Source organism: Atractosteus spatula, chromosome 14 (assembly GCF_055471065.1).
Source record: "Atractosteus spatula isolate fAtrSpa1 chromosome 14, fAtrSpa1.hap1, whole genome shotgun sequence".
NCBI classification, from domain to species: Eukaryota; Metazoa; Chordata; class Actinopteri; order Semionotiformes; family Lepisosteidae; genus Atractosteus; species Atractosteus spatula.
In genome coordinates, this window is record NC_142719.1 from 41,538,538 (window position 1) to 41,563,710 (window position 25,173).

The 25,173-nt window shown below is 44.3% G+C and overlaps 1 protein-coding gene across 3 annotated transcripts; it reads right to left on the reverse strand.

The window, feature by feature from the left end:
- Positions 1–1,010: 1,010 nt before the first annotated feature.
- Positions 1,011–25,094, reverse strand: arhgef37 (Rho guanine nucleotide exchange factor 37). 3 transcript variants are annotated; one of them, XR_016094156.1, is made up of 14 exons: positions 24,275–25,094; positions 17,492–17,706; positions 16,946–17,069; positions 16,246–16,393; positions 15,092–15,291; positions 14,231–14,361; positions 13,351–13,455; positions 12,586–12,699; positions 11,476–11,793; positions 10,157–10,285; positions 8,103–8,298; positions 7,221–7,411; positions 5,185–5,659; positions 1,011–1,485 (listed from the first exon to the last, which is right to left on the reverse strand). XR_016094156.1 is itself a non-coding variant. In XM_088933313.1 (13 exons), exons 2-13 carry the CDS (start codon positions 17,693–17,695, stop codon positions 5,447–5,449), a joined length of 2,073 nt encoding a protein of 690 aa, XP_088789439.1. In that variant the 5' UTR covers positions 17,696–17,706; positions 24,275–25,094; the 3' UTR covers positions 1,925–5,446. The 3 variants fall into 3 exon arrangements, 2 of the variants coding, with proteins under 2 accessions (XP_088789439.1, XP_088789440.1); XM_088933313.1 differs by lacking the exon at positions 1,011–1,485 and having other exon boundaries at positions 1,925–5,659; XM_088933314.1 differs by lacking the exons at positions 1,011–1,485; positions 24,275–25,094 and adding an exon at positions 18,505–18,563 and having other exon boundaries at positions 1,925–5,659.
- Positions 25,095–25,173: the final 79 nt, after the last annotated feature.

Here is a 25,173-nt window from a genome sequence, read left to right on the forward strand (position 1 = left end):
TCATGAGCTGCTCTGTCAGATGGCTTTTCAACAGAAGAAGTGAACTATATCACAGGCGGCATGGTGGAGCAGTGGTTAACATTGCTGCTTAGCTGTGCTGGGGCTCTGGGTTCAGTTCCTGAGAAGCTACCTGCATGGAGTTTGAAAGTTTTTTGGGTTTCCTCCCACAGTTTAAAGACACCCAGGTAGATTAATCAGCTCGTGGAAGAACTGTCCCTGGTGTGAGTGTATGTGTCTGCCCAGCAAGGGACTGGCGCCTTATCCAGGGTGAACCCAGCCTTGCACCCGGTGATGGCTGAGACAGGCTCCAGCTTCCCCACGACCCGTGTTGGATAATGGATGGATGTTACCTCGAGACGCAAAGGATAAGAAAACAACTCCACTGACAACCAAAGAGCCATCGGGTGTTATTTCTCATAATGGGCCTGATGCATAGAGGGATGACACCACCCAAATCAGTTCCTAAATCTAAAAAAAACTACAAATACCATTCGCAAGCCTTTTCTCCTTTGCGTTCTTCCAGAGAATCCCTCCCCGTCACCTGAGCAGCTGCCCCGTGGCCTCCTCTTTCCAGGGGTCCCCAGCACTTTTCAATACCTTGGATTCTTGGGTGTAGTTAGTCCTCATGAAAAGTCTTTTCTGTGCGAAAGTCACCTCTCTTCCTGGGCTCCCACTGAGGACACTTACGGGCACAGTTACAGCACAGAGCAGGAGTGACTGCTCCTTTATGCAAAGTACAGCGGAGTTTCACGTGGACTAAAATGGAAGGAGAGTGCTGAAGAGGATGGGATGAGCTCCTGAACAGGCAGACTGGGTGGTTCAGTCACACTCATGCCATCCTCTTCAGCACTCTCCTTCCATTTTAGGCCACGTGAAACTCCGCTGTACTTTGCATAAAGATTAGCAGTCACATGTAGTACCTGTTACTGTCCAGGCATATGGTGAAGGAAGATGGCAGTCTGCCAATCAGACCTTTGCGTGTGAGGAAAATGCCCTCCAATACTATTTATTAATGCCATACATGAGAGAACAACAGAAAACTCACTCGCCCACTTTCTGTGGAACAGCGACCACAGCTCCTTGTAGTCTGCAGACAGTTCCATCTGGGATATTAGTATACTGACTGTTTCACAGCACATATGCAAAGAGACTTTCTGTGAGCTGCGGACAAATGCCACTCAGAGTGCTGCAACCAACTACGCACTCAAGAAGAGAGACAGCTGCAGAGCTGCACAGCTGCTGTTGGCATGGAATACAGACATTCCACCACATTCCATTCTCCGGGAATCGGTGAAGTACAGCAGCAGTGTGATTAGGAGCATCGAAGTCCCATCATTGCGGACGGAAGGGAAAATGATGGGATGGAGATGGGATCTGAATGGCACACTGCCTGTCAGTGCCTTGAATGAGATCTTCATTAGACTGCCGTTATGCCACAGTTTCAAAGCGCAGGCAGACGAAGAACTGGCTCCTTTTCACAGTCAGCTGGAAAAGAAGGATGGCCTGTTAAACAAGAAGTGTAATGAAACACCGGCTCATGGAGCACAGCAGGAGAAAAGGTCAAGGGAGTTCGCTCATCTTAGAAGACAGGTGGACGTTATGTTGTTTATGTCAAATACTGTCGGTTGATGTGTTTCTAGTTTATAGGCACTCCAGCTGTTCATTTTCGGATCTCACAAAACACAGGACACAAACGTCTGTTCATCATGCTAGCTGGTCACACACATACAAAAGAATTAAGGTCCGCCGTTTCCATAACAAGGTCATCCTTGACAAACTATTTTGTAATGTTAAGTTTTTTTGAAAGAAAAGTTAACTTCGAGGAGCTTACTTCATAGAGAAGGTAGAATTTTCTTAACTGAGGAAAAAAAAACAGTCATGCTTTTTCTCACAGAACTCTCACAAAAGTCCAAGGAGATGCATGTGTGTTTTCAACTTTTATTGAACACCTTTCATTGGCACAAAAATACCCGATGTTGGACAGGCAGCATGGGTTATCTGAATGCATAAATCTCTTTAAAATTTAAGTATACCCTACACTAAGAGATTTTACAGAAATAATATTTTTGCAAACTGATACATAAATAAGCAGAGCGAGCAATGACTCCTTTAAAGGTGCCTTTTGTGGCTTTAGTCACTTGAATAGGACACTTACAGTACTGCGTGTAGGTTTAACAATGTTTTTGCTACATTAACTTGTTTGTCATAAGACAAAGCATCACACAATGTGTTAAGAAAACAGAGGGTTCTTAAAGCAGCCTTAGGATCTGTCACACGATCAATTTCCTAGAAATGAAGGCAAATCCACGATTAGCACAAAAATAATTTAAATCTAAAATCTATCATCGGTCATTATTACAAGATAATAGATTATTATACGATAACACTGTTAGTAATGTTAAGCGACAAAGACAGTGTCTGCTTTCTAAGCAATGAATAAAGGGTGTAACTGCTATCATGTGCTTGTAACTCAGATCTGTAACACTTTCAGAAATAAAAAGAACTTCTTTGTTTCAGAGAACAAAAGCTCTCGCTAGCCATGGCAACGCAGTTACAGTATATAAAGCAGGACAGGTGCATCGCCTTGCTCGGGAGCCCAGAGCCCCAGTCCAGTACTCTGTCTGGTGGTCGGAGGAGTAAGGGAAGCCTGGGCCATCGTGAAACGTGCATAAACACCATCAGGTTTGTTCAGCCTCCATCTCCCTTCCAGAGAAAAGCAGACTCTTCCTCACTCAAGACCACCGTTCTAATGGGACAGCTGAACCTCTAGCAGAAGGCCAAAGGGCAGCAGCATTGAAAATCTGAAGTTAAAACTCTCCTGTGCTGGCTTTGACCCTCTTTTGTTGTTTTTTTTTTTTAAGATGCTTACACACTGCCCCTTGAATACCCAAGATCTGCCATTTCCAGTGGAGCTCTTAATCGCCAGTGCTAATTGAAGCCTTTCATTGATTGGCTTGCATGTCTGGACTTTTGTTTACCTGCTTCAGCGCTTTGTGTTTCTGACAACGTCAGCACGCAGAGCGCTCTGCGGCCTCTCCTCAACAGCGCCCAGCAGGGGATCAGAATGTGGTGGACTAACACAGGTGGGAGTGACGAAACTGTACATCTAACTCTCCCACAATGAGCCTGCTTTTCTGTCAGCAGAAGACCACGTGGTTATATGTCTGCTAACACCCATGAATAAGGGGTAATCTGAAACTCAGAAATGGATTACAATTTTTGATCCCATTTAATTTGTTTTTGAAGAGATGGAAAATTGAAATCAATCAGCTCCCCATCAAGAACACGAAGGGACAAACTGCAGGGAGCAGGAGAGAACTACTGGCCTGGAGCAGTAAGTAGTCTTTCCCCGGCTGGTGTCTCTCCTGAGCCTCCATGTTCAATTGTGATTAAAAGACCCTCCAGTCGCTGCAGACCACAGCATGAACAGCATACTGCCCATGCCACAGAGTGAGCCTGATGTCTGCCATAGTCAGCAAAGTAATTAGTAACCAGAGATGTTCCCAGTCTCACGGGGGATACACATTGTTAAATCTGAAGAGGTTGTGTAAGATCGGCTGAAGGACCGGCAATAAACAGGTTGGGACTGACCATTATCAATTCCATCCCTGGCAGACACTACATTGAATACTGCTGAAGCTGTTTATACAACTCAGAACTGAACAGATCATCCCCAACTCTTATAAATACACCCCCACTCATACACTGTACAGCTATGTTCACAAAAAAGTAGGATGCCTGTCTGTGAATAACCTCCTTGGCAGGCAGTGTGGTCTCTCTGTCTAGTGACTTTTTCTGGAATAATTTGAGCGAGGAATATTGAGTCAGGAGCACAACAGCAGTATTCCACCTGGCATTTATATTTACAATTTTTTCCCACTCAGGAGTTTCCAGATTCTTTTTAGACTTGGTTCAATATTGTTCTAGAATTTATTTCTAGATTCACCGGTTCACTTCCTTTTCTGTAAAAAAACAAAACCCCTGGATGAGTGTGCCAGTCCTCAGTTTCATAAAGCTAGCCACCCTGAGATAGGTAAAACATAAGCGAGACAGAAGACCAAGCACACAAAGGAGCAAGTGCAACACCACAGAAAGTGGTATAGCATGGTCTTGTGCACAATAATGATCTTTTCACATAGCTGCAACATGAAACTAAAATTCAATTCCAGCACCTTTGGTCATAAAAGCAGTTTTCAATGTCTTCAGTCCACCCAACCCCCAAGATCGACAGAACTCTATTGAGCAGTAACAAGAAACCTTTCCTTAAAAGCTTCAAACAAAAAGCTGGCTAGGATTCTGGCTTTACTTGAATTTCTGCATTTACCCACTGTACCTCCCAAATAAAGCTGCTGTCCAGTATCAGGTCTCCAATTTGCAATTGACAACAGGGGTTTAAGCTTGGGCCTCACTATAAGTGAGGACAGTTGAATCTGCTGGCAAGGAATTGAGATCAGTCATGTTTACTTAAATCCTTATTTTAAAATAAATAAGTACACAAATAAATACATTCAATTGTGCAGTTCAAATACATGATTCCAACAATGAAATGCCAACCATACTGAAAAAGGCACTCCTCTATCTGTATTTGTTGCAAAAACTACATATCAGTTTACTTATTAGTTTGGCATGAGTTACCAGCGGTTTATCAGTGATTTCAGCCCTGCTGTTGAGGGTTAGTAAAGGCAACTGAAACTGAAGAACAATGTATGAAAAATATGCAAATTAGTTTGCATAATTAACAAACTGCATTGTTCTCGCAACAGAGTTGTTAAAATCCTTCCCACATACATTCCAAAATGTTTGAAAGCTTGCGACCAACTATTTCTTTACACTGTGAGTAAGCAACAGAAGCAGCTTTTTAGGCAATGAAAGTCTTCATTTTCATGCAGTTCAAATTAGTCTAATTATGCAACTCAGTATTTGTCAGTCTTCTTCTGCAGGGTTGAATCACCATGTGATCATCCAGTTAAAAATTCAACAACACTTTACACTGCATATAAAGCACAAACATCTTCTCTTTCATTTTAAAACATGAGATGTGCAAATATTGTGTGCAACACACAGCAGAGCAGAACAGAAATAAAAACAGTCAGGTGCTGTTCAGATTCAAAAAATGGACCAGGAGAGAGAGGCCTGGGGTCCACACAGAACTTCTCCAGCCGAGCCACACGTTTCTGACCTCACCTGGGCGAAACCAGCTTCGATCTCAACTTCCAGTGTCAAATCGGGCAGCTACTGGCGTATCTTCTTGGGAATCGGTGATGCCCACGTTAGCTTTCGGGGTTTTAAACATTCCTCCAAACCAAATACGATCCCTTCCTCTATTCCTCTTCGCTTCACAGTTGGGGACCATCCATTCCGCCAGAGAGGACTCGCGCTCCGGTTTCTCCCGGGGCTCTGCAGGGGGAGGGAGGTGGAATGATGCGCTCCGGGGCTGCAGGCGGCTCTAGGGGGCGGGCGGCGCCGGCTGGACAGCGGGGCCGGGCAGCTGCACGGTGAGGTAGTTGGAGGGCACGTACCCCCGCTGGCCGCGCACCTCCACCAGGCTCCACTCGGGGCTCCCCCGCTTGTCATGGGGCTCCAGGACCCTCACAGGCTCCCCGGCCTGCAGGCTCACCTCGTGACTGCTGCGGGCCGTGAAGTCGTAGCCCGCGCACACCTGCGGCGAGAGGAGGGCGTGTGAGTCGCCGAGCGGCGGTGTGCGCGGGCCACACAGGACCGGGTGCAGGCGAAGTCCGCGCTCAAAAGTAAGAAGAGACACAAGGCCTTGGCTTTGGGGCCTTCTTCAGGAGTGGCTTCATCTTCATCCTCTGAAGAAGGCCCAGAGTCCGAAACGTTGTGTCTCTTCTTTCTACGTGACAGCAAGGAATTAGCCTGCACCTGTGACATTATATTAAGAACGACTTTAAACAAATATTCAGGAAGATTTTAAACAAAGCCGCATAAACTAGACGATGTCATTGGAATTGCATTATCCACGATGGCTCCCAAAGACTGACTGAGGCGAATTAGCTTGTAAAAATGGGAGCAGGACTTTGTGCTGCTTGTTTTGCACTTTTTGTGCGACAAACAAGAGGTGCTAATTCACCCAGTCAGGAGGAAAAAGCTCTCTACACACATATTGTCAATACAATGCAAGGACGTTTTTGATTAAAGTAGTAAATAAATGGGTGAAATGTGCAATAAAATGTCAACTAATATAAGGGAAAATCAATGATTAAATGCTCCCTAGCCAATCTTTGTTAACTTCATTAGATGAATTCCTTTATGAACGGGAGACTTTTCAAGCCAATGTGTAAACAGCTCACCTGCTCCACCTGCTGGTTGAAAGTGGGAATCCCTTAACATCAAATTGTCTGCCTCAGAAAAATGTAGATTGTTAATTCCTGAGGATTTTCCAAAAAATATAATTGGCCCATAAACCAGACTTTCTTGGATATTGAGCCCATTTGTGGCTGACTTAATTTGTCTCCATAATAATGACTTCAGCAGTTCATGGGGAGATTTAGACAATTCAGACAGACGTACCATTTATAAAGCTGTCCAAAAACTGAGACGAAAATGTGAGATGTACTTATTTCACAAACATTGCATATCAACATTGATATAATGTAATTTATTAAAAGTGTGCTTTGCAATGTAAGCAGCATGTTAGAAAATACTAGATAGGTTTAAGAGCATACGAGCTGTATGCAAAGCAGTCCAGTGTTACCTCCATCTGTAAAAGAGTTAGGAGGCCCTTTCCTGCTTCTAATCTGATGATCAGGCATTTTGATGAAGATCATGTTTTGGAGTACGCGAAACTGGATGGGCATTTATCACCGACACCACCCAGCTGGTCAGCTACTGCATGACCCACATATTAATGACTACCGTCTCACATTAAGAATGTTCTCGCTCTTTTTACCAAACTGTGCATTTTAATTAAGCAAAACAAATTGCTAAGTTTGCTTTTTATGCATTGAAAGATTTAGGGACACTTTTTTTTCCTGTCTTGCACAAGGGGTACATATGATTCTTACACAAGACCTCATAGGTATATTTCAATATGCAGGTAAGAATCCGAAAGGATTCAACGCAGCTACTCCGAAGTGAAGCCGTTCCAAGAGATTGCCATTGTGTCCAACGCAGGCTGAAGTGCTAGAGTGAAAGCAGCAAGACTTTAAATTCCAACCTATAACCCTCTTGATTCATTGCTCCGCCCCCCTCCTGCCACTCACCTGCAGGCAGGGCGGAGTCCTGATGACGATTGGCTGGGTGGCTGGGGAGAAGGAGTGTCTTCTGAACTCGGCTCCGCCCATGGTGGGAGCTAGATGTTGCGGCAGCGAGGCTGGGGATGGAGAGGAGGATGAGGCCTGTGTCACCTGGTGATAGGGCGCGAGCTTTGAGGCTGGGACATACCCCCTGCGACCTGGAAGAAATACAAGACAAGGACTCTACTTTCTTTTCATACGGAAGAGAATCAACCCAGTGGAGATCATCAGTTGGTGGAGGATTCTGAACTCTTTATTATCTCTTTAATAATAATAATAATAATAATAATATCAGGCCTGCTCATAGCCTTGTCTATTCAATAGCCAAAAGGTTCAGTTCCTTCAGCCTGACTGTTTTGTTTTAATAAATCTTTAAAAACCCTACAGGGACCCTGCTAACAGGCCAGGAAGGGATACAGAAGTGTGAATTGCTGATCCACACAAAAAAAAAGCTCAAAGAAGTTGTTCAGTTGTGATACTGTATGTTCCAGGAGGGATCTGGCTGTTCGTCAGTGCACAAACACAGGCTTAGCTGAGGAGCAATGATAAGAAAGGGTCCCGGGACCCTGCAGTTTGGTTGAACTTCCGACTTAAAGAACAAGTCCCCTTCCATGAAAATGGGAGGAACTGAAATTTAATAGAAACGAGAGCTGCTCTGAAAACACAGAGGAAACGTGGAGTCTTTCCACCCGCCTGACAGACTGCAAGAGTCGGCCTCCTGGAAAAGAGCACCCGTGTCTGTCCCTGCAGCACACGCAAGGCCAGCCCAACAGCCACAGCTGTGTTTTGCGACTGCTCCTCTTCGTGGCCCGGCACTGCACCCACCCCCACCCCCCGCGTCAAGAGTACCTGCGGCGTCCACGAGCCAGCGCCGGCGATCTCCCCTGGTGTCCATTTCACTCAGTACCGCCACCAGGTCCCCCCGCTGGAGGGTCAGGTCCAGCTCACGGGTGCCCCCCACATTGCCCGTCAGCTGGTAGATGCGCCCCACGCCATGCTTGTCCGTCAGAACCTTGAGTCGCTTCTGAGAGGACGGGCTCAGGGGCTGCAACCGGAGAACACAATACCGACCCATACCCGTTAGTGACTCACGAACACAACACCAACAAGACAAAGTTCAGACACTTTCACTAACCAGTAAACATTCCATGTAAACGTTCCAAATAAAAAACAGCTAAAATTCCATGGTATGATGTATTCCCCTGTGGAACAGGGGATGTAATGACAGAGGGTGCACCACTAGAGGGAGCTACTGCAGCAGTGGAAAGTGGCTCACCTGTTGCGTACTGCTCGCTAATGGTATTATGACAATTGACTTGGAATGCAGAAATACTGTATGCGTGTTCACTTTTTTTTCCCCCACAGTTCAATAGTTAGTAATGTTTGATAGAGTAATGTCAGTAGATTAGTATGATTGAGGCTGCTGGGTGCCTGAGACTCCAATCTTTTTAAGAGTTTTCAACCCTAAAAGTCTGGTTTTATTTGCTCATTTTGATCCCTAGAGTATTCTGTGTGTAAATGTCTCAGCAGCACAACTATAAGCAGGGATCTTCCCCAGATGTTTAAGAGAAAAATAAAATGGGTGCAACTGAACTGGTACAAGTTCAGAAAGTTTCAGAAAAACTCAGAAGTGCAAAAACTACTTTAAAAACACCAACCTTAATCTAAAAGAAAAAAACACGAGGATAACAGCTGACATTTTTTCCTGTCATGAGCAAGTTGCCAGGAATTCTAATTATGTGTTTCACCTTTGCTTTGATGTCTAAAGGGGGAAAACTGCTTGTTGATACTGGCTGTGGATTATTGTTTCGTTTGTATGACTGCTGGATAAAAAAAAACTTGTCTAACCTGCACTGTTCTAAATTTGATTTTGTAGGTCATGGCCAGATCTGGCAAAGAGACTGCCAAAGGAAATGTCAGAAGGCATTACTGTGTATGTGCAAGCCTGTGAATGCAGAAGTACTGTAATAGCTCTGAGAGTTTATCACACACATCTCTGCTCTCTCTTTATCACTGGACACATCTCCCTGGACAGGCTTGCACCCACATTCTAATGTTGCATTGTTACAAAGGTCAATTTTCACTGTTGACACCAGTGGTTCTGAACTGAAGAACTTATGAAATAACAGAAATCTGTGAACATTGGTCTTCCAATTCTCAGAGACTCATCACAAACCCTCTCTGCTTCTGAACTCTATTCCTGTCCTGTATGGTGTCTGGATATACAACCAGAGGCTTAATGCAGGAGTCCCCAGTCCTGGGCCTGGATTCAATCCATCTACTGTGTTTAGGTCATCTAGGATTGAAACACCTGGATCAGCTCCTAATTGGCTTAACTGAACCAGTTTAACAGCTTCTCCCAGCTCTTCAGGTGCTCCTGCTTGGGAAAGTTCTGGAAATCCTCCAGGACCAGGACTGAGGACCCCTAGAGGAAGACAAAGTCACTTTGGGGATGACATGGTAGTTCTTTCTCTACACGGTAGATACCAGGTTAAAAAAAAATCCTAGATTTTTATAAAAATCTCTCATTGACACGTTGTCATTTCTCCAACTTTCTAATTAGGAATTGACAGATATTAGTCAACTGAAACTAATCCTGTGAACACTGGACTACATGTGCAGTCATCCACCACACAGCCCATCGGCTAGAGGGGAAGTACTTCAGCAGCGGAATGAAGAGGGAAATGAAGGAACGCACCCCCGTGTTTTAACTCCTTCTGTGTTGCTTCATAAATAATTTCCTCAGACACGTACTGTATCTTTGTTGTGACCTGTTCCGGCGTTGCTTCTGAAATCTGACCAGGTCCTGCTCAAGGTGGAAAAACGCCGGCTGATTTTTTACCAAGAATCGCCCAGAGCAGAGGCGAAAGATTTGAAAGGGCCCTTCGCAGCGGCTGTCCCACCTGCACAACAGGGTCATTCAGCTCCTCGGCCACACTGTGGCACAGCCGCTCCAGCCTCTCAGCCCCCTGCAGCACGGACTCCTCCGCCCATTCCCAGAAGGCGCTGGGCTCCAGCTGGCTGTGGGGAAGCTGGGGAAACACAAGACAGCACTACCAGCAGACTGGCCGGGCCTCACTGCTTCAGCGTGGGCACCGATCTCACGGGAGCTCAATGACCCTTCCACACTTTCACCCCTGTGGGAAGACGACAGACTACAGCGAAGTACGACGAAGGTAGGTCATATCAGGGCTTCCCAGTCCTGGTCAGGGGAATCACGCATCTGCTCGTTTGCACTGCAGCTGAGCTCTTTACTTCAATGAGTCCTTAACTGAACCCACTAGTCTCTTGGTTAGAACCTCTGCATGTTTTTGTCCTACTCAGAGGTTGGGAGATTTTAAGTTACAATCTTAACTTAAGGAAGGGGAAACAGTAGTTAAAAGGGAAACCTCTTCCATGTTTAGGAAACGAATACAATTAAAAGAGTTCAAATTAAACTTATTGGGTCTATTCAGGACTCAATGATTTGAAGATGGAAAAGAAGTGGTTCCTGCTTTCAGTTTTAAAGGCGCTTCACTTGTGTAGTTTCATTTGTGCCCTCTGGTTCATAGTTCACTGTAAATTCAGAAATCACTCATTTCTAACATGTCTGGTACAGCCTCAAAGGAATAAAACATGGCAAAATACCCAGAATTGTGAAAACAGACAACTTGCATTTTGAAGCAAACAGCCTCAAATTAATGGAATGGATACTTTGTTTTGGTGCTTGTGTGTGCAGGGGCTTTGGATATTAAAACTCCTACAGTTTTCTTATTTATTCTACATCTGTTACCTTTGCTTGTTGGCTTGAAGAAGCCGAGGGAGAACTGTGGTCTTAACCATGACATGTATTGCACTACGTACCCCTGCCAACAAAAGCCATGCTGCATGTGGTTCAAGTTACTATAATCTCCCTGTTTTAAAGAGAATCTGATGCCGTGCCCTGTCAGAAAAACCTTTTTTCCTCACATTCTGATATATAGGTCACTGCACAGTCCACAGCCCTCTGCCTGATTAGCTGCTGCTTTGTCCTGTCTTTTACTTACTGTAGTTTAATTTTCATCTTTCAAATAAGTTCATCCATCTATCCAACCATTTTCTAACTGCTTCATCCAATTCAGGGTCATGTTGGACCCTGAAGCGGTGATATATCTTCTTAACGTCGTGCTAATTTTCTCAGATTTTCACCAATTGCAAGCTCTTCTGAGAGAGATGGGAAAAAGCTTCAGGGCACGCTCCGTACCTGTGGCAGGTAGCCGCTGGCCAGCTGCGCTATGTCTTCGGCCAGGTCTCTGTGAATGCAGCTGAAGGACCCCAGCACTCCCCACAGGAGCTGCAGCGTGGTGGCGGTGAACTTGGGCAGCTCGGCCAGCAGCAGGGCGTTGAGGGTCCTGTAGGTGTTGGCCACGGCCTCGTCCTCGTAGCTGAGGCTCTGCTTCTCCTCCAGCAGCTCGTAGTCCAGCAGCTTGTGCAGCCGCTTGCGGATGAGGCTGCGGGGGCCGGCCAGCAGCTCCCTGAGCGAGCAGAGGGGCAGGTAGACCAGGGCCTGCAGCCGGCGCTCCTGGAGAGGCGGGGGGCAAAGAGACAGAGCTCAGCCAACGAGGGGCGGCAATCAACCTGCCAGCACCCCTCTGCAGGGAGTTCCCCTCTTTCAGTGAGGCCATTCACCCGCTCCAGCCCTTTCTTCAAAGTTCATCAGGGGTTCTCAAAAGGGCAGGAGGACATGCAACCCAACTAGATAGCTAGACAGCTCAGAGGATATCGTCCAGCCATTTCTTCAATCATCCAAGGGAATCAGCCTTAATAACACGGCCAGGCAGCTCTCTCCTGATCAGGCTGAACCAATAGACCTGTTCCTCCCTCCCTCAGCACATACCAGAAAACGTCTCTGCCTTTTGCATTACTCTGTTACTTACTGGTGGTATTTTCCACAATGTGTTGTTATTATTACCGTCAAACTTTACAAACTCAAGCTCTTGGAAAAGGGCACTGGCTGAAGAGCTACTATTATTAATAAGCATAGCTAGAGTGGAAAACGAGTAAAAGAAACAATGAGAGCAACTGAAAATGAATGAAAAATTCTAGATGCAAAAACAGAAGGCAAAGGAACAGGGCCAAGGACAAAGACACCGGCAGCCTGCTCACACCACAGTCACACTCCAGGGTTCTGCAGTCACGCCTTTTTACCTCCGATTTCTAGCCAGTGGAGAAATGCTGCTGCTGAAATATGACACCATTTTCCTTTGATTTTATGAGTAGCCTAATGCCCAACAGGGAACCGATACTGACAAGCTCCCGAGAGACGTCGAACTGCAGGAGAAGTGAAAGTGTCAAGACAGAGTGTCGGACTCACGAAGGCGGGGTACATCCACTGACGCAGGGGTGCCGTGACCTCTTTGTAGCAGCGCACGGGCCGCACGTGGTCGAGCTCCAGCTCCCGTTCCTCCGGGCGAAAGCTCAGGTAATTCTGCGGAGAGCGAGACAAGACACACCATTCACTAACCAGGAGCCCCGACCCGGGCTGGGCTGACCGAGAACCAGCGAAGTCGGAAAGCACGAGTGTGAGCAGAAAAAAAAAGCTGGTGATCCTAAAATGAAAAAATCCTGCAGGATTATAAGAACATGTTTTTAGCCAGAAAGCATTGTGTACCGTACAGAACTGTGGTGGGAAGCACCTTGTGCTTGTTTGTATCATGTTCATAAAAGCTGGTCATTATTTCTAAACCGCATGATTCCTTTGGAGAGAGGAACTGCTTACAGGTTGTTCTGCTAATAATCAATATTCAGTGACATATGCTGAAGTCATAAAACAAAATCAAACATTATGCGAAACTTTATCAGAACTCTGACCTCAATAAAAAGGACTGAGGCACAAATCCTGCAAAGAAATGTTTCTGCAACCCACCTCCATGATAAGTACATGTGTTGCAGCTGGCTATACTTGTATCTTCTATCTTAAATTGAATAGGAAAACATGTGTCTGCATTAGTCGAACACATTAAAAAAAGGTAACTATTGAACAAGAATTAGATACAAACTAGTTGCTTGAGCTCTTCATGCATAATTTGGTGTATTTATTTGCTCAAGGGGATGTTCATAATCTTAGAAGTGTGGTTACCTGGAGGTGTCTGAGGTAAGCTCCCACATTTTCATGCAGTTCTATAATCCCTTTTTCAAGGACACAGAAATATCCTTCCAAGACATCAAATTCCTCGTCTCTAATCTGGAATCACAAAGAAACAACAGGAAACTCTGAAAAAACTAGCTAGATATTACTGTGCAGAGCCTTTACAAGTACAAATGAACACTACTGACACAGAAATAACACAAATGAATCATAACACAGAGCAGATGTAAAAGCACAAATACAACATTATTTAATAGCCCCGTTTTCTGCATGGACACAGGGTTTTGATAGACACTAAAGTGTTGTGAGAAAAGAGGGTAACACTTGATCATTTGGTGATAAAGCAGGTGGCCTGCACAAACACGTCCCAATACTCATGACAACAGAACCGTTTTTCGCTTGATTTAGGATTGTGAAGAACTTTGCCAGTGGCTCACAGGGTCAGACACTATTCCAGCCTGTGTAACATTAAGCAAACAGAGCAGAAAACACTGTTGTTGGATGGGACACAACTCTGTCACAAGCTAAGCTCACAGCAATTCTGATACCCTTATACACCTGGTTTGATTGGAGCAATTGGGTGTTACAAAGTCTTACCTAATGGATAGGGCTAGGGACTTGAACCCAACTGTGAAGGGTCCGCAGTGTAAGCTACTGATCCAATCTATGCGTCTTGTGTTCATTTTGGGGCAGGTGTGCTCATTAATACAGGAGGGTTTGTGTAACCAGCTCCAGGGTGATACAGCTGCATCTTTCTCTGAGGTCATACGTAATGAACTACACAGAAAACAGCTTCCCTTCAGTGGCCAGTGATGCTACAGGAAAGAAAGTTTTCCTTATGGACAGGAAGGGCTTGTAGGCTGGTACTTACTTTGGGTTTAATGCCGGTTTCGTGTTTGATCATCTGGCTCATTCGGGCTGTCTTTTTGGCGATACTGTGTCCGCTGAGTCTGGAAATTTTGTCTCTTATTGTCAGGTTCTCTGTTCTTTTGTATTTGTCAGCTGAGAGCAACAAAAAAGAAAAGATTACATTAATGAGACAGGTGTAAGCTGGTACAGTACATGCTTTGAAATAATAAAATTTGAATTCTTCCCTTCTGGATTTCAGGACAGCTTTGCTTCGAGATAAAATGCCCAGAAAGGTTTCAAGTGAATTCTAACATATGAAGAACTGTTACAAACAAGAGCAGTTCATCTGGCCCATCTAGCTCAGCATGGTGATTATGCACAGTACGTGATCTGTGGTTGTGGACAGTAAATCGTTCAGTAAATGGTACCGTGTTACACATTAACAAGCTTTGTGTACTTCCACATGAAACAAGCGTAAGGCTATGACAGTTTGTTGCACTGTAGCTCCACAATGCCAGAAAATGTTAAAATCTTGCCTCACGCTGTGATATTAAAAAAATCATACCATAATTGTTTGTTAAAGACTGGACCTTGCTGGATTTATAAAACATAAGAACATAACAGTTCCCAATAAAAGGATGCTCTCATCCATCCATCCAGCTGTTTCTTGAAGGAAGCCAGGGCAACGGCTTCAGCTTGTTCCACACTCCCACAGCCCTTCATGTAAAGAAGTGCCTCCTGTCCTCAGTTTTATCCCATCTGATCTCAGTGCCAGCTCACAGGTGGCGGTAATGAACTGCGAAGCGGCGCCGAGGGGGCGTTTCTGTACCAGGTGCACAGAAAGGAAGGAGGAGAAGGCCGCGCAGGACCGAGGGACCCTCACCCACTTCTCGGACGCGCTTGTACTCGTTTATCCTGCAGTTGAGCGCGACAGCGGCCTCCGCTGCTTGCCGCAGGGCGGGGGCGGCTGGATGCTGGGCGTCCGTGTGCTTCAGCATGGTCTGCAGGAGGAGAGGGTAGCGGGCGATCCTCTGGACTGGCATCACCAGGAAGAACGTCAGGGAGGTGGCATTGACGTCTGGGCTGGGAGAGAACAAAGAGCAGGACTTCAGTTCAGACACTCTGGCGTGCATTCGGCTTAAACTTCAACTTCGGGACAAGTCCCGAAAAGTCACGCATGCACCTCCTCCACCACCGCTCCCCCAAATCATATTTACAGTCTGTATTTTTCTCCCTCCCACCTCCCGTCCAAATATCAGTTATGTATCACTTCCAGTTTTGCCTGATTTATGGATGTACTGCACGTGTGCATCTTTTGACAAAAGTCTCCAGCTGCATGCGGCAAGCCATTTTTGTAGCACTCCCATACTGTAGAGACACACTGTGGTGGAGACTCTTGTCTCTACATTCCCCAGAAGGCTGTGAGGAAGGACCTGCCATCCTCAGTCACCTGACTGGTTGCCAGAAGACAATTGGTTGGGTAAAACCAGGAAGCAGAGTCAGTCTCTGTCTGCCACTTGAACACAGAAGGCAGATCCTTCATTATTCAAGTTGTACCGCCAGTCACTAGACTGAACAAATGAGCAACAGTCATATTTTGTAGATTTTGGAAGTATCAAAGACTTTGTTTTAGACTCAGGAGGTAGATTAGCTGTGTGTGAGAGGGCTGTGAAGAAGTGTGGTTAAAAGCTCAAAGAAGTTCAGGCTTTTTTAATTTTTGCTTTTTTGCTTGTTTCTGTTCTGGAATAGATTTGGCTTTACGCTGTAAATAAGAGCACTTTCACTTCCTGATGGCTGCTATCTGTGTTTGTTTTATTTTGACCTGCCTATGAACATTCCTATTTAATGACACCCTGTTCCAGGACGTGACACTCATGCATTTCCTTATTGGGAGTCTCTAGATGACTCAGAAGGATAGCAGCTGAACCAGGAGTGATAAAAAAAAGGAAAAATATCTTATCTTTTAAAACACAAAATTCACTAAAACAATATACACAGTCTTAATGGAACAAGAGATGGGTAAAGAGGTGAACCTACGCTGACGTCTTTATTGTGCTCACAACTGCCTGCCACAGGCCTTCTCTCTGCCTGAAGCTGGTCTCCAGGGCCACTATGGTGTTGTAGCTGGCACAGTACTCCCTGTACACCATCTCCATGTCCTCTCTCAGACTGAGAAACGCACTGCCTACGAAACAAACAGAGGCATTAAAGTCTGTGGACCGCATCTGTGCCCCTAACTGAGGGCAGATCTCACCAGAAGGCGTGTCCACTGCACCTCTCCAAGAGCAGGAAACAAGGGTGTAGAAAAGTAAGAACTTCACAATGTGCATTTGTGCAAGTTCAAGCTATGCTGCTGACTACGGGATTCAAGATGCTACAAAGGGGGGAACAGTGTTGTCATCCCTCCCACCATGTGAAAAACCGTTTCACCGAAACCGAATCATTTGAAGATGATGAAAATGCTGGTCCCACTTCCCATGAGGTGTCCTAGTTTTGGATCCTGTTCTGTTGTGTTGTGTTGTGTTTCCTTTTTTGTTTCCAGTTTCTACACCTCATGTTGAAACTCTGAAACAATGAGGCATCCCAAGACACTCTGTGCAAGGACTTGTGAACATCCTTACCCAGATAATGTGGCTTTGAGAGATTCTGCAACTTAAGAACGGAAGTGAGGACTGGTGAGGTGCAGCAGACCTGACGTCAGTAAAGCTCCCCTCCCTCCCAGGCCTGAGGTATTTACAGAGAGCACTGAGGAATTCTGGGTCAGTGGGCTCCTTCTGCTCCAGGAGGCTCAGCAGGCAGCTGGACACCTCGATAACATTGTCCACATTCGAGAATACCCCTTCCAGGTTCCCCAGGGGTGGCTGTGAGGAAACACCAACCAATTCATTCGTTTAGAGAAGCGAAAAGGTGTTTCCTGATGTTGTTAAATAACAGCAGACTTTGTGTGCTGACTATCTAAACCCCATTGTATTACATTTTAACAATTTTGGTTTCATCTTTGTTCATAATATAAATACAAATCTATTTATATAGTCAATTTGCTTTCATCTTGGTTGAGTAAATCTAGAGACATGGAACAATAGTTTGCTCAAATGGTCAATGAAAATATAATTTGAAAAGATTTTTTTGCTTGGCCAGACAAAGCTTGGCTGAAACAGCACAGACTGGAGCACAGCAAAGAAAAAACAATGTTTTATTTTGGACACTGAGGATTTTATCACTACCTTAAGAGTCTACTGAGAGAGTCTCTTTCTGGCTTTGCAGTTGCAGGCGAGTCCTGTACCTGGAGCTGCTTCAGATGTCCTCTGATGACCACAGCACACAGCTGCAGCATTCTCAGGTAGCTTCTTTCAGTGGAAAGGAGCTCTTCAACAGCCAGGAGCTGCTTCTGCTTCATCGTGTCAACAATGGACTCTGGCTCTGCCGGCTCCTCCTCTTTTTCGCCGCTCTTCGGCAGGGGAGTAAGAGCCCCAGGGGTACTGTCCATGGTGCAAAGGTCTGCAGCAAAGAGAGAGGAAGTGTGTCTCAGAAACAGGCAGAGGACCTGAAGACAGCTCAACAGGGCTGTTCCATTGTACTGGTGAGAGGTACAACTGTGGGGTCTCTGTCTAAATGAAAGGAAGACACCTGACCGCTGGCCTGCAGTGAAGACAAGGAAGAATAAAATAAAATCACAGCACCTGACCATTTATTGACATCTTGCTTTGATGGTGAATTTTGGATTAAATTAAGGTAAATTAAGAATCGGTGTGATACATAAAATAGTGAGCATAAATTTCCGAAGAAGACAAAAAGTCAAAGGCAGATCAGAATTGAGCAGAATCTTATCCGAAGCCTCAACAAGAGAAAGAGCAGCTGAATAAAGTGAATGAAAGGGGAAGTGGAGGATTGGGCTGTTAATTTGTTTGTTTTGTGGAGCTTTTGTTTTCAGTTCATTTTAACAAACATCCTACATCTTACATTACCCCGAAGATGGTAATGTTTGGATTTATCTAGCTCTACCCGGTAGGAAATAGAAGATCAGCAGCAATTTCTGACAATCTCAAATCACTGAAAGCTATCAAACGCAGAACTGCTCATAGCCGCACCGGCAGCTACTGCAGTGAACGTCACAATCCGCACCGTCTCCACACACAGAAACACCTCTTCCCAGGGAAAGGGAGCACAGAGCTGCCTCAGGACTGCTGTGAAACCGATCACAAGGTTCCCACAGCACGCAATCGAGCACTGCGAGCGCGGCGCTGGAGGAGAGAGGCAAGCCAGTAAACACACACAGCTGCAAGGAGAGATCATTACCTTGCGCTCTCCCAGAAAGCCGCTCCAGCAGTTGCAGGAAGGCCAGGAGCCCTGGCAAACAAGCAGGCCTGTGACACGCACTATCTGCTGAGCCTGCTGCAGCACGGGGGGGGGGGGGGGGGGGGGGGGGTGTACTCTGGGCTGTTGTTTGGGACAGGACAGCTCGGCCCCGCTGATGAATGGGCTGATTGATGGCAGCAGGGAGCTGTGGGAAATAAAAATAACGCCCACTGTGGCGACATGCAACTCGCTGGCCTCGGACCAAGGGCTGCACTTGCTGTCTGCAGCGCGGCACCACACACACACACAAGGAAAAGTATTAGGCCAGTTTCAATACTGCAGCCATGATCTCCCACACCACAGTGCCTTAACTGTTCAAGTCCAAATACCACAGTACTTCAGCTTACGCATGTGTGCTAAGACTCATGTGACCTACTACAGAACGACAATGGCCTCTTTGAGTTGAGTAAAGTAATAAAATAATTCACCTGTCTAGCTACTAGTTCTGTTCCCAAAAAATCTTTAAAGAAGCCGTAACAAATATTTTTCATCCGTGTTATTTGTATTAGATAAAAATTGCCACATCAAGCCAGCAATCATTAGCATTGTCAAGACCCTGGGTGATCAGATGTGATTAGAAGCCTCATCTGGTTGTTCTTAATAAGGTAGATAAATTGAAGAGAGGGGCTGTAAACATTACTCTGGCTAGTTATCCAACTCCGTGCCACCCTGATGTTAACGCTGACCTTTCACTGGAAAGCAGGACTGGCTTGGTCAGCTTTTCCAGAAATAAATCTCGTGCAACAGTGCACAGAAACAGGAGTGTCCCAGGCGGTTTTTTAACAGTGCCAGCTTTACTAAGGTTACCAACAGTACCAAGGAACTACAGCATGTGGAAGTGCATTTAAAACTGAGAACAGGAGGCACTTCTTCACCCAAAATGTTGTTGAGGCAGACACGACTGGGAGAGATCCTTGGGCTAATAAGCTACTTAATACCAAACTCAGGAGATGAACAAGATCATTCTTATATTTGGAACCGTTATGTTCTTATATCTTTCTCAGGTTAATAAATCCAGCAAGGCAACAGGTAATTATGACATGTTGTTTTGATGTCATAGCATGAGTTAAGTCTTCACCACTGCCTGGCCAGGAAAATGTTTTTGTTCCATGTGGAAGTACACAAGACGTGTTTATGTACAACACAGCTGTACTATTTACTGTCCACAACCACAAATCACACAGTACACCATCACCACGCTGAGCTGTGAAGGAGCAGCACAGCCATGACTGCTACATCATGTGTTTGCATGAGTTTGAGCTAAATATTATTTATACAAGGAGCTACTTGAAAACACAAGGGAAGGAAATCAGATAAATAATTTAAATACATACTGTAAATGTGATAGATAGACAAGAATGGTGCTCTCTTTTAAAAGCTACTTGAGTGAGATGATATCCTAAATAAGATTAAATTATTATATTTATCTCCATTATCTCACGCACGAGACTTGCACACCAGTTGTTTTCAAGTCAGATAAAAACATTTTTGGATCACTGCAAATGATGTAATATGACATCTGTTAACCTCAGGCATTGAAGCGTTTATTCCCCGTGTCTGGAGGACCTATGTACTGAGGTACCTATTTGGGATTTTTCCTTACAGTGCTCTGCTTAAAGATTCATATAATTACAGATGAAGACAGAAGTCTGTGCTTGAACGAACACTTACACTGAGTAGGTCTCAAGACAGCTGGCTCACACAGAGCCTGGACCCTATGAGCAAGTTCATCCCTCAGAAAGGCCTACAAGTAGCTAAATGGCAACAATGATTCATGGGCAAAAGTTATTTTAATACAGGAGATGCACAATGCCATTTCAACACTTTTCTATTTATTGCTGAAACCACTGGCACTAACTGTAAGGGATTTATTTCATCATCACTGTATCTCAAGCATAATGCTACGCAATTCACAATTTGTGACTAAAATATGCAGAAGCTTGTTGCTTCAGTCTTCCTGCTTTTACAGTCAAAATAGAATTACTGGATACATGATGCCTTCTCAGAAACCACCTGGTGCACATACGGTAAAAACATATAAAATGTTGGCAAATTAAAAAATGGGTGACTATGAAAAGCAAACGGATCTGTTTTTTTTTAATTAAGCAGAAAGATTGACATCCCTGTTCAATCCTGTTGTGTGATCTTTAATGAGCAAGTAGCTAGGACCTCAGTTTAATGTCTTATCTAAAAAAAGGATAAGGATGGAACCTCCTATAGCAGTGCTCTCTATCGCCACAGGGAGCACTGCTTCAGAGAAAAGAGTGCCACCTACTGGTCCACCTTTCACTCCTTACAGCCTAACCATGGTTGTCCACAGAGGACTCCCAGTACTGACCAGGCCCAGTCCTGCTCGGCTTTTGAGACCTGAAGAAACCAGGCAACAGGGGTGATGGCATTGCTGCCAAATATCTAAAGCTCACGATTTTATTTTAAACTCCCATCCAACTATGAGCTTTTTCATTTCAGCTTCATACGGCGTTATTTAATAGAAGCTATGGAGGAGGTCAAATTCTAATCTCGTGCTTCCTCTCTCATCCATACTCACTGGCTGCCCACAACTCTGCACACAGATTTTTTATACACCCCTCCCTCCATTCAAACTGCACCCATGCAGCTGCCTCCCTGGGTCATTCCTCGTCCGTGAGGGAGGGGGTTTGTAACAACACTGACCTTCACCCAGGACTCTCATTTCCTCAGCCAGGGATACTTAAACATTTAATACTTAAATTCAAAGTATTAATTAAGCTATTCCTTTATATGTCAGATCATTTTATTGTTATTAGATTTTGATCAGGCTGCTGAAATCCGTATATTAAAGATCTATAGTTACATAACCATTTCTTCTACCATAAAACTATGATCTTCCCATTTTCCATTTTCTCTCATTGTTTGTTATTTATCTGTTTATTTAGCTAATTGTTTATGTACTCCGATAAAGACCTGGTGACAGAAGATGCCAAAAATGAATTACATTTCACAACATTGAGAGAAAACAGTTAATTTTCATTTTAGGTAAAAATAACTCTCATTTTGTATTTCCCTCTTACAGAGCCTTGGTTTCTAAAAAGGCCAGAAGATCCCAAGGAAGTGGTGAGCCAGTGTTAATGTCATTGTCCTGGAGCCTGACGGTCATGATGCTATGGTTACCAGCTAGTCAACACACAGGAAATAGGACTGATTCAGACAGGAACATAAGAACAGTTACAAACGAGAGGAGGGCATTTGGTATGGACCTATACCCGGCTGATTGATCTAAGGAACTCATCCAGCTGTTTCTTGAAAGAAGCCTGGGTGTCAGCTTCAAGAGCATGGCTGGGTACTCCTCCCAATAAAGGACATAGTCCTGCTGCGAATGACTCAAGCGCGGGGCTCTTCCTAACAACCTGCTTGTTTTTTTTTGTCATGATGGATTGCCCAAGCACTAGGAATGTGGATCGCTTTCATCCTAACCCTGCTGATCAGGTCCTCCAACATTGGTTAATAGAAGAGTCATATTCCATTCCATTCTAAATCTTACAGAGTTCACAGGAGGTAGAAGACAGCCTTTGGATGATAAACTGAATAAAATACGAAACCTATCTCTGGTACTAAAGATGACACTGTTAGCGTGTTTTGTCAAACCAGGAAACTTTTTTCTTTAAGCTCAGAGAACCATTTTCTAATTAATTGTACCAGATGTTCCCATCATGTTTGTAACCATCCTTATGTTCACGATTTCCATATGAAATCTTATGACTCCAAACCAGGCCGATGATGTTCAATGTTAATCAAAATCAAATGACAGCCAATTGGATTATTGCTATTTCTCTGGATAAAATGCCCAATTGCACCAATATTGAAGGTTTACTTTTTATTACCTTATTGGGACAAAAAGTGGAATACATTTTTGTAATTTTATTTTAAATGTGTGCCAAATCTGTACCAACTATAGAACTATGTATGTGAAAAATTACATAACTATACTGTTTTAGACAATACTCAGCACTAAGGTATATCACAATCATATGTACCAGTAACCACAAAAACATGGTTTCAACTTCAGAGATCTTCAGTCTGTCTGAATGAGGGGTGATTGTCTTCTACTGTCATAAACCATAGCAATGAAGCTGCAGGACAGCAGATGCACCCTTGAACATGCTGAAATGTAACCCCCTCAGCAATCAAGACCCTTTTAAAATTGTTCAATTAGGGGCGGCCAAATCTCTTACTGTACAGCCACACTGCCCAGAAACCATGAGAAGTCACCCTTTAGAATCAAATTTATAATCAACTACTAATGTCCTGGAACACACAGGTACAGTACTGTATGTCTTCAAACAATTTACCCAGCTGTGTTCATGTCTGCTTTCCAGATGCACAGTTACCAGCTTGAGCTAGGTGAACAAATTAAGCTTGTTTCAAGATTTTGGGTATCAATTATTTGGTAGCCCATAATACAATATCTTCTGATCAGTGGCTATCCACGACAAATTAACTCCGATAACTTCAATTAATAGAACAATAATAGGTGCAAGTAATAGTTATTTCTTAGCTTGCACATACATTGTTATAATGAACTGGCAGTAGTAAGATTGTTGTAAGATAATGCATAGTAAAATCTGTATGATTTATACTTCATGGTGTAGATATGGTCCTATTCTTTGAACATGGAAACATTATCCATATGACTATTACAGCATCAGTATTCTATATAAATAGCACAACCTTTCTGTAGTAGTATGAATAATTAAAATTCACTTTAACTATATAATTTTTTTGTATTTTTTCATTACAATTGGCTGATATTAAAAAACATTTCCCTATATCATACTGGCTTGCATAAATACATCCCAGTGGGTGGTATTTTAAAGCCTAATTATTCACCTCTCCTAGAGTTAAATAATTTTAAAAGCTCAAACATATACAATATATCTCAATTTTAATTTTAAATATAATATACAGTATGAGCTGTTAAACTATTTGAAAAATATATTTTTACTATTCTCCTTCGAGGCTAATGAATTTTCAAACCATAGACCAATCAATCTAAGGAATTCAATCAGTAAGGAAATTTTAAACTAATTCAAATTGATAAAAATTAAATTATTTAATGTAGTCAAGGTGTCAGCACTAAAAAAACATTTTAGAATCCGTTTTCTGCGATCACTGGTTTGCTTTTTACCATTGGAATCCAAAACTGCAATGGAAGCCTAGATGAGTATTTCTCATGAATTTTATTTAAATAAAGACATTGTACACAGTACTTCTTATTTCCATAGGAAACTGCGTACGCGGAGAATTTTCCTATCTGCAGTTTATAGAAATCGTGATATTTTGCATGGAAAAGACAGGGATACGCGTCAGGCTGAATTCTGTACAGCATCATGGAACTGAACTACATTATATACAGGTATATACAGTTTTCTCACTAAATGCCAAGAACATCTTTCAAATCAAGAATATTACAGCAGGCAGAAACGTAAAGCGCACAGCGCATTGAAGGTATTTGGAGAAAAATGAACATCGTAATCGCGTTTAAAAAAAAAAAACAACCAAACCAAACCAATCACCGAAATGTTTTAAGATCTCTCGCTCATGCTCGACAAAACAATGGCCTGGCACGGCTGATGGAAAAATGTGGGCTCCTCGATTGTAAATGCAATGAACGATGATGAAAACAGCGGGCTAGTAGCAGCACACTGGCAGTCAATCAGTAAGCAAGCCCTACCTGTAGAGAGCTCGCCGGCCGCTCCGGTTGGTAGGCTGGAGCTATCAGAGATGGATAACCCAGCTACCAGCCAGCCGACACGGGCCTTCCTCACTTGCGCTTCTGCGGGGGAAAATGCGGTAATTTGAGCCGTCAGACGTTTTAAAGGATACCTTTAGGATAGTGTGCGCACCGATTAGACCAGCACGTTATCACAAACTGCGGGCTGTGTGTGTGTGTTTTTTTCCGCGTCCCGGTAATTCGCATGTCCTCACGTTGCCTGGCTACAGGTGTGTCGCCGTGTCTCGGGGATGATCAGCCCAGTCAGAGCGCACATACCAAGAGCTGTCGCCGCTCCTTAACGCAAACCGGAATTCACCTGCTCTCTGCTGACGCGAAACAGGTTGTGCACGTCGCTGCACATTCCGCACATACCGCACATACCACAATTTTCCTTGAAATCGAAATGGTGTTAAGATAAGAGATACGGGTCTCTTTAATTTTTTTCCCTTTCGCTTTCAATTCGGATGTATGTTTGTTTGTTTGTTTTTTTCTCCTGCAGGTCACTAGTTCGTTTCTGCAAGCAGAAAATTTGGCTCTTGACATTATACAAGCTCGTTGGTGGTGGGGGGGCGGCAGTAGAGAGGAATGCAGTACTGTACTGTGCTGTAACGTGGTGAGGGGATTGCAGCGGTTCGGCGGAGAGGACGGCCTCAGAGAATAGGCAGGCTTGCAGCTTCACGCAGGCAGAGGGCTCCTGGCCCTTCCTGGTTACACAGGTGTGCTGCTCACCGGGCAGAGATAAGGGGAGAGAGAAGCTGCAGGCCAGACTACAGGAGAGAGAGAAAGGGCAGGCACGAGTTCTCACAGCAAAGAAGGTGAGCGTTGGTGGAGAAGGGGGGGGTAGATGCTACTACCCT

Bases quoted from the DNA above. Each gene is read 5' to 3' on its own strand.
- arhgef37 (XM_088933313.1), bottom strand. From the start codon at position 17,695: ATGGACAGTACCCCTGGGGCTCTTACTCCCCTGCCGAAGAGCGGCGAA. The intron at 16,394-16,945 runs GTAAATACCTCA...TTTGTTTCGTAG, and splicing joins AGAATTCCTCAGTGCTCTCT to GCAGTGCGTTTCTCAGTCTG. The intron at 10,286-11,475 runs GTACGGAGCGTG...GTGTTTCCCCAG, and splicing joins CCAGCGGCTACCTGCCACAG to CTTCCCCACAGCCAGCTGGA.